The following is a 10,069-nucleotide window of genomic DNA, read 5'->3' as shown; positions in this document are numbered from 1 at the left end:
AAGGTCAAAGATAATTGAGGAGGGGCAGCAAGGCGAAGGAACAGGCTGGGTGTTTTGTAAAAGCACTTTCTGACAACTGCTGATTTAAAAAGGGCTTTATAAATACATTTGATTCCATTTGAACAAGGATAGAAATGTGCTTTGTCTAGGAAATTCTAAACAGAAAAGGCAGAGAGACGGTAGATTATTAATACAATTAAAGCTTTATTATAGATTTGCAAATCTGGAGCAGTTACCAACACTCTTAGCATTCAGGTCAGGCCTTTATACATTGAGTACAGCCCACTGTGTGTTACTCTCCCATGCATTGCATGACTACATATCTCTCAACATGTTCAGTGAGATGTTGAAAAGTTGGCCATAGCTATACTTATCTGCTGTAGGCACAACCCGTTCAGAGGAGAGCACAACTACACACACAATGGCCTTAATTAATTGATTATACTTTGAGTTTCCATTTAACATAATAATAAGCAACATTATTTCACTGCAATAAGAGAGAAGTATATTTTCCAACACAGCTTGTAAGTAATGAGTCTCTACACTTGAGGGTCACCAGGCAAATTACATTAACGGGTTGGATCCCAAAATAAATGTGTAAAGTATTATAAAAACATGCATTATGGAGAAATTATTTCATCAATATTATCTTTACACACTCAAAAAAGCAATATGATTTCAAAAGACTGTTACAATGTTTATAAAGCCGTACAGTCCTCATGAACATGCCCCCAGAGCCAAACAGACTATAGCCCCTTCCCCACATACATACACAACACTTAACTGGACAAATCTATAACCCCTCCCCACACACTCACAAAACCCTCAACTGGACAATTCTTACATATTTTTTCTTTGTAATTTTTATACTCAGTCCACTGTTCTTATTTGTTTTAATTTCTTTTGTAGAAAATTGCTGCACCAACGGAGCAGAACAAATTCCTAGTTTGTTGTGGAACTTTCTTTGGCAACTTTTTCTGATTCTGACATTCCTTACAATGGAATACTAAAGACATTTTTGCCTCGGTAACCTTTTGATCTTTCTATCAACTCCTTTATCATCTTCTGACATTGCTGTGAATTCTTGATTCCTTTCCTTTGGCACAGATCTGGATTGAGTGTAGCGTAGAGTCAGAAAGTATAGGGGAATACAAACAGCAAATTGGTGATTTGGAGATATGCAGAAACAATATTTTAGTACCGTTTACTCATTGTTACACAATGTTACAGAAACAGGGCTACTTACCGGACTTGCTTAGCTTGGGATTGGGTTTGGCAGAGCCCTGGCAGGGGCAACTTTGACTCTGCTGTTCTCTCTTCCCTGAGTGACACAAACCGATGCATTACTCTGAGTACCATTAGGATTCTGCCCTAACCACCGCCCTTATGCCAAGCAAGCACATTGCAATGACTGAAAACAGACTGAAAAGCGGGCTATGACTGTTAGCTAAAAATACATTTAATCTGTCATTCTTGATATCCGATTGCGTTTACATTAATTGGGTCACCAGACAACAATGGCAGAATTTCTTTACAATCACTCACCAGTATTACAGTCACAGGCTCTGCCGTGGTGCCTAGGGGGCCCATACCGGTCAACAGCTTGGCCCGGTTTACCCACTGTGTTCGTGGCTGTACTGTTACGATGAAGTTGCCCATCCGTTTCAGGAGTCCCTTGGCAAAGGAGAGGTTGATTAGAATGCATAGGTCGGTATGACGGATGTGTATTTCCACAACATCATGAAAAGCCAAAAACCATCATGTCAAATAATCAGACTGCATGTAAAGCAGCCATTACAGACACCTGAAATCATGCACTATGGTAGCTACTGAATTACAAGTGAAATCTAACTCACTGTATATGATTAAGCCAAAAACATTCAACAGTATATCAAATGCATGGTTCAATATATTACCTTGCCCTTGAGCAATGAATGACAATACAAAGAACAGCAAAAGCATCCTCAATCCCATTGCTATGTGGCCACACACTACATATAAATGCAAACTAACCTCTGCAGTTACTCCAGCCCTTTATATATACCCGTTGTTCAGTAGGCGATGAAATCGTCCATTTCGTGTGAAGTTTGTTTTCATTCACACACACTTGTCCTGTGTCTCATTATGCCTCATTGACTCAAAGTGATGGAAAGAATGGACGTTTAGAAAGACATGCGGGCCCCCCACCTGATACTGACCCCTCATAACCAAGGGCCTTTTTCCTGTGGCAATACATGTTTCTGGCTTATGATCAATGAGTTTGGTTTGTTTTCAGAGCCAAATAACACCCTTAACTCTTACCAGGAGACTTAGAAATTGTTTATTGAACGTCAGCCACATATACTCCGATTTCTTTATTTCCATTCCAAACACTAAAGATAACGATAAAATATTCCCTCAGCTAAGCAGAACAAGGAGCACATAAATGCTTCCACTGTGCCAATAGGTCCATCCAATGATGACAGCAAACTTAAAGACTGTGAAGAGAGGTTCCATATGCTTGAACATTCTTTCACAGCATTACAGTTGGGTGCTTGCTGGATAACAGTAATCAGTCATGGTTTAGAGTTCGATCTTAGTCTGCTGTGGCCAGACCGCTACGCAGGACTGGCTGGATCATTTATCCTCATGGCAATTATGAGTTTGAAGACTGAACATAATACACACTGTCAGGCCCGACATGGAAGAGTGGATTTTCAAAAACAAGATTCACACTTGGTCTTTTGAGGTTCCATTTCTAGACATGTTGAGAGCTGTAGGGTCCTACAGAACTGACACTGCCAACTAACCATATGACAGTGCTGGGTACCAGGTATATCAACATCTGCAACAAGACAACACTGTTCAGACAGCAACATTTACATTGTGGATATGCTTTGCTACCAGCATTTCATGCAGGTTTTTAATTGTTAGGTAATCCCAACCGTTTTCTTTTTGGAGCAATACGTGCCTCATTTGTGTACACTGAATCCATAAAGGCACACACGTCATGATAAGTTACAGCCACATCATTCATATATACATGTACTGAGAAGTACGAGTACGTACACACGTACACACACCTAGTGTGAAGAATGAAGATAATGAATAAAGATCATGAATATCTTGAAAGATTTGAATTAGGAGGAACACTGGTCTGCAGATCTGGGATGGCAGAGGGAATTAAGGTACGGGCTTACTTTTGCAGAGTTGTTTCCCCTTGAGTCTTGAATAGATTTGTCCTGGGTGGGGGGTCCATTGCCAACTGTGGATCACGGTGCTGTGGTCGGAGCGGCCTGTTATAGTTTCTGGTTTGATTGCCAGTGGGTTTGTATGAGCAGAGTGTAGGTGTGCACGCATTTAAATAAATAAAATGTGCTTTTGAACAGAAGCTATTATAGACGGTCATAGATCATGTCTGTAGGACACGGCTGATCTACTCAGGATAGTTCATTTTTTGACTTTTCTTTGCAGAGCCATCATGCAGACATTTCAGTGGATAGTAACTGCGAACAAATGAATGTCCATAGACAGTGAAAGCTTTCATTGGTTTTAATGCAATGCATCTTGACATCACAGACTCAGTTTTCCCACTACCACCATTCAAGATCAGCAACACAAACAACAAAGCAGCGGCTGGTAAACCTACCTAATCAGTATACACAAACAGCCTTTTATAGGAAGTATTGGTTCTCTTAGCGTATCATATATTCAAGCCAAACACACCCCAAAATAGACGTATTTATTTCAAATACAACATTCAGCTCCAATGCATTCTCCAAACTTGTACACACAAAATAAGTCTTGCAATGAGTCACAAAAAGCAATTTTGGTAAACAGACACTGGACAAGATCAAGTAATGCCTTGTTGCATCCTCACTGTAAATGGTCTCTGTGCCTGAACACAATATGACATACCATTAAAAGGATTTAAAATGTAATTACCAACAATTTAGCTAAATGGGACCGTAATACTGTGTGTTTTTGGAATGAAGCAAAAAAGAAAGGGAAAGAAAACAAAAACTATTAGTATATTAGGCCTAACTGCTCAGGTCTCCTCAATCTTCCTGTGAGTCAGTTCTTATACTATCTTCAATCTGCAGTCAGGAAATAGGACAACCCAGCTTACTGGGAAGCAGTATATCTGCTTTACACCATACAACTAAATAAACACGTCTTCTTTCAAATCATCTCAATCAAACTCCAATGGTGCTAAGCAAACAAATGCGACAATTAAAGACATTTGATGATAACAGTGCTGAGCAGTCGGTTGCTCAGACCGGCTGGTGTTAACAGTATGGTCCCACGCGTTAGAATAGTGCACCGTTCCCCAACACTGCTTCTGAAAGGCCTTTGTCGTGTAACATTTAGTTCCACCCCAGGCCTCAACACACCTAGGTCGTTATATTAACCATGTTGGAACAAAAGCCTCAACTAAAGTATATTCTAACTACTATATATCTACGTACAAAAGTGTGTAGCCTGAAACTCTAGGATCAGGCTAGTTTACCTCTGCAGTTATGAGTCTGTCATTTGATCGTCGGCCATCAGTCGTTTATCAGCTGGTCTTTGGCCTTTGGTATTCAGCCTGTTTTCTCCAGCAGACCTTTGAGGTGGGTGTGTATCGTCTGGCACACCGCTTGGTAGCCCTGAGGGGTGAGATGAAGGTAGTCATACAGATCCTGGTGGGAGATGCTGCCATCCGAGTGCACAAAGCCAGGGTCCACGTTGAGGAGGGAGGCATGGGGGAGGGAGGACACCGCCTCCTGGACCAGCTTGTTGACCCGAGCGTTCCTGTCACGCAGGGGGTTCGGCATCTTACCCCTGGGCAATAGTCCCTGGAGTTGGACACATACAGGGATGGTAATAACTGAACGGCCATGCTAGACAGGACGAAAACATGCAATTCACAACTTGGGTTTGGATTTTCATTAAAGTTTTGTTTTTTGCCACTTTTGTAGTACGCAAGTGGTTGAGGAAGAGGATGAAAAACCTACAAGTATGACAGTTTGAGCGTTGGGTAGCTTGTCCTTGATAAGTTGGACTATGGCCATGATGCCGCCACAGGTCTGTTCCGCAGTGTGACCGTGGTTATTGGTGCCCACCCACAGCACCACCACCTGTTGGAAACAGAGGAGGAAATCAGCACACACATGGGAACAGTTTCATAAGCACTATTTAGAAGCATATTCAATGATTGGTACTAATGGCAAGTGCTTTTTGGACCAGGAAGAAAACATGGGGCCATTGGCCAAAAGCTTGAACATGTCCACTCTAAAGGGTATTTCTTTAGTTTTACTATTTTACACATTGTATAAAAAGAGTGAAGACAATGAAAACTATGAAAGAATGCTTATGGAATCATGCAGTAACCAAAGCAGTGTTAAACATATCAAAATACATTAATAATTTAGATTCTTCATGCTGGGCACGCTTGGACTTGATTATAGCTTTGAACAATTGGCATTCCCTAAACAGGCTTTGTGAGGTGGTCACCTGAAATGCTTAGAGTTCCCACATATGAGAACTTGTTGGCTGCTTTTCCTTTACTCTACAATCCAACTCATCCCAAACCATTTCAATTGGGTTGAGGACCGGTGATTGTGGATGCCAGGTCATCTGATGCAGCACTCCACTCAATGTCCTGCTTGGTCAAATAGAGGTGGCATATTGCTGCAGAATGCTGTGATGCCCATGCTGGTTGAGTTTGTCTCAAATTAAATTAAAAAAAAAAATCACTAAAAGTGACACCAGCAAAGCAACCTCACCCAATCCCACCTCCTTCTCCATGCTTCACGATGGATGACAACAAGAAGATAATACATACACCCACTCTGCACCTCACAAAGACATGGCTGTTGGAAACAAAAATCCAAAATGTGGACTCATCAAACCAAAAGGAAGATTTCCAAAGGTTCAATGCCAATTTCTAGTGTTTCTTGGGCTAAGCAAGTCTCTTCTTATTGGTCTCTATCAATATTGGTTTCTTCACAATAATTAGAACATGAAGGCCTGACAGTCAGAATGTGTCATGTTTAGATGTCTCTGATGCTTGAACTCTGCAAAGCATTTATTTGGGTTGCAATCTGAGTTTAAGTTAATTGCTGATTTCCAGGGCTGGTAACTCTATTGAACTTAACGTCTGCAGCAGAGGTAACTCAGGGTCTTCCTTTCCTGAGGAGGTCCTTGGTTACATCACAGCGCTTGATGGTTTTTGCAAGTGCACATGAAGAAACCTTCAAAGTTCTTGACATTTTCCAGACTGACTGATATTAATGTCTTAAAGTAATGATGGATTTCAGTCATTTCTGACTGACAGCTCAAACAATCAATGATAAGTAATTCCCCTTGCTTGTTTGAGCTGTTCTTGCCATAAAATGGACTACCGCAGTACAAATATAATGATTGTCTTCTTTAAACCAACCCTAATTTTTCATTACATTTGATGTCTTCACTTTTATTTCACAATGTGGAAAAAATAGAAAACTAAAGAAATACCCTTGAATGAGTAGGTATGCCTAAAGCTTATAGACACAATCACATATTAGGGGGCAAGTCACTATTTCATTGGGTGTTGCATAGCTTTGTTTACTAAATAAACAGGTATAAAGTGTGTTTTTTTATAAAAGGGAACCTGAGTGAATAACATATTTTGATACTTGAAAAGAACAACCAAGTTACAATATGCAACACAAAATGCTATACTAACATGATAAATAACAAATAAAATATACAAATCTTCCTGGTGGCATAAGAAAAACAAACTATTAATCGCGGTCATGCAAGTTGATCCTATTGTAATACATTTCTTATATAACAAAAATACAAAACAACCTACTCTAATACTGATCTTAATTATTCAACCCATATGAGTTTGTGGAAGACAGACAATATGGCATTTCTGTGTGTAAATAGCTGATTAAATGATAAGTGATAATATTTTGGCAACCACAAAATGTGTGACTTGCCCACAGCCTAAATGCTTCAATTTATGATTATTTCTAAATTAACCAGAATGTAACCCTGTTCTCACTTTGTCAATTCCTGCATAAGTGATTCAAATCTGAAAAAAATAAGTGCATGATCAACTTGAATACACATTGTAAATAATAATAAAGATTATTTGTGTGTGTTAATACCTTTGGGCTGATGTGGGCCAGCTCTCCATTGCTAAGTCTCCACAAAACATGCTGTGTTGCATCACCTCCTACTCCAAAGTTGAGGGCATGGAGAGGAGAGAACAGCTCTCGCCACACCTGACAACCACACAATACCAGTATGTCAGCTAGCATAACATAGCAGCAATTGTTTTCTGCAATTACAAGACTTGTAAACAGAAAATAATCAAGCGCTTTGAGATTACCTCAAACTGGTGCAAGAGTTGGACAAGGGAGTCTCCTACAAACAGAACATCAGGTTCCTTGTCCTTGCTGTTAGACACAAAGTGGTTATGCTATAGACAGAGAGAAGACAAGACGAGCATTATCTTAAAGACTACAAGTGCCGCTGTTACTAAAATGGCTGATGTATGTAATATAATTATTAGGATTGCTGTGGCAACCCGCAAGATACACACCAAAGACATCCATCGGCCATCTCCCTGTGTGTCCACACAAGGAGTAGGTGTGGCAGCGGGGTTGGAGTCCTCAGCGCTCATCACTTTGTTTATTATCGATAAGAATAAAAGTTACATTGTGTTTGTCAATTAATAAAAGAAACGATTGCATCATTCATCAAAATAACGTAAACGCAAAAGGACTTGCGAGTGCGACTAGCTATCAAGCCAACTACAGTTTAATTATTCCTAATCAAAATAAGTGTTGTACTGACAGCTGGGGCCTAGCTGGTAATTGTGTTCGATACAGTACCCATTTAAAAAGCGATCAGGTCAGAAATACTTAAGCAAACGTGAGCCTAACATTTGATTGCGGGTTGCAGCACGAGTAGGCTATAGCTACTGCAGCAATATGGCAAGCCAGACTACAGGAATGACCAAGCGTTAGCAAGGCAATGTTATCTAGGAGCAAGCTAGCTATCATCAGTAGCATAGCTAGTAACACTAACACATTAACATTCTGTAGTACATCCACGGGTGCATATTAAGAACTGACTAAGCGTCAGAAACAGTACTTTTAATAAAAGAGATTGCTAGCTACATGTGAGATTGCTAGCTACATGAACAATACCGTAACGTGAATTGTGGTTTGGTCCGCCTTGACAGTTCCTGTAAAAATAACGTCAAGTCAAAGATAGTGAATAAAGATAGTTCACTCAGGCCGCGTACCGTTGAAAAAAAATTGTCAGTTCCGGTCTGTTTAACGGGGTGTCACCCATAGACACCGGGTTCTGGTACTGGTGTCCAGATAATTGACGTCCCCTTTTGGAAGTAAAGCAAACAGTTGAATTATACCATATTTCTGCTAGATATTGTTAAACAAGATGGACATGTTGTTACATAAATGCAAGAATATACAATCATTGTTAATTGTGGACAGTTCTAAATTTCAAAATATGTTACGAATTTAGAAAGAATGGAGATTCGGACTGTGCCGGAAAATTTTTGCTGGAAAATGAAAGTTGCCGTGCCAGAAAATATTGTTGTTTAATGGTATATGAAGTGTTCATGAAAGCATTTACTAATTTGTATGGAAGGATGGATTTTAGTTAGTAATGAGATAACATTTACAGGTTTAAAACAAAGTTTCATGGCGAAATTGTTTTAAAATGCTGATTGCTTTCTGTGCATATTGTATTTTTGAATATTTTTGAATATTCTGGGACTTGATAAAAAAAAATGCATTGGCACAGAAACCCGAAATGTGTTGCATGTATATTATAATAATTATTAGCATAATCTAATTTGCCCCAAGCTGATCACTTTTTCCAGCTGGCTCTGATCTTACGAGTAATAAAAGATAAAAAAGCAATCATCTGTGAACCCTCAACCTGGCTTGTTGCTCTGAGTGGCTTTGACTGAGTGGCTTTGACCAAACCATGCAAGTAATAAAGTCAATGTCCACTTATATAAACACACTGTTGATACAGTTATTGTTATTTGTAAAAAAATATATAAAAAAAGAGTGCAATAAAAAAAATAAAAAGAGTGCAATTTGCTCAAGTAAGAGAAGAATCAGTCTACCCACTGACAATTACAGAAATAATTATGAGGATGTTTTGGAAATATTAGCTTCACAGCTCAAAAAATGTAAATCGATTCACAACAAACCATAATTCTCTATACAGCTAAGTGCATTCACACATCAATGAACAGCTTTACCAAGGGATGCTGGATCCATTAAATGGTGGTATTAGTCTAATCATTGATAACCACAGAATACAATTCTGAAGTGGCACTGTTTTTCAAAAGTTCCATAATAAGAGCTACAAGACTTCCATTTGTAAAATTAACATATCCCTGCTTTGTTTGCTGTCTTTTGGATGCTATGATAAATAGATGTCCTACATGTTTGTGGTCACTAAAGGTAATGGCAAAATGTCTAATCTGCCCCCATATCATTCTTGGCTATCTAATCATCTCCAAAAAAGAATTGTGAAGAATTGTACTAAAACAATCTAGTCAATAATATATGCATGTAAGTTGCTCAGGTTAACAGTTTCAGTTAACATACTGAAAGAAAATGTAAAATGTTCAGTGGCAAGTGAAGCCAAGTGCCTAGGAAAGGTGGGCAGAGCTGAACACTAGCAAGCAAGACACTGAGCAATATTGAAATGTTATAAAATGTTTCTGTTAGGAAAGGCCTACTCTGTGAAGTGCATGTGTGAAATAACCAAATATTCCCTAGGCTTGTACTAAACAACAGATTATTTCTTTAGAACATAGCAAAACTTATTCCACACTCTGCGTCTTTAACCGGACAGGGAAAGTACACCACTCTAATACCTCATCAGCTGTGTGCTTGACAATATACTGTCTGCGACACTGTTGGAGGGATTTCACTTGCCATGCCCAGAGAAAAAGTGACATTCATTCTCCATTTCAGGCACCTTGGCTGTGGCAACAGCTATCTACTGGGAGCTTCTACAAGGCTTGCTATATTCTCAGAAACCCTGAAAGAGGCATCTGTCTGGG

At 39.4% G+C, this 10,069-nt stretch overlaps 1 protein-coding gene across 2 annotated transcripts; it reads right to left on the bottom strand.

Annotated features, from left to right (window-relative positions):
• Positions 1–3,515: 3,515 nt before the first annotated feature.
• pafah1b3 lies at positions 3,516–8,274 on the bottom strand. 2 transcript variants are annotated; one of them, XR_002195676.2, is made up of 7 exons: positions 8,166–8,274; positions 7,556–7,638; positions 7,343–7,432; positions 7,119–7,235; positions 4,977–5,099; positions 4,490–4,817; positions 3,516–3,953 (listed from the first exon to the last, which is right to left on the bottom strand). XR_002195676.2 is itself a non-coding variant. In XM_010867636.4 (6 exons), the coding sequence occupies exons 2-6, from the start codon at positions 7,634–7,636 to the stop codon at positions 4,563–4,565; spliced, it is 666 nt and encodes a 221-aa protein (XP_010865938.1). In that variant the 5' UTR covers positions 7,637–7,638; positions 8,166–8,274; the 3' UTR covers positions 3,516–4,562. The 2 variants fall into 2 exon arrangements, 1 of the variants encoding a protein (XP_010865938.1); XM_010867636.4 differs by having other exon boundaries at positions 3,516–4,817.
• Positions 8,275–10,069: the final 1,795 nt, after the last annotated feature.

This window comes from Esox lucius, chromosome 20 (assembly GCF_011004845.1).
Source record: "Esox lucius isolate fEsoLuc1 chromosome 20, fEsoLuc1.pri, whole genome shotgun sequence".
NCBI lineage: Eukaryota > Metazoa > Chordata > Actinopteri > Esociformes > Esocidae > Esox > Esox lucius.
This window is presented reverse-complemented; position numbering and strand designations above follow the sequence as displayed.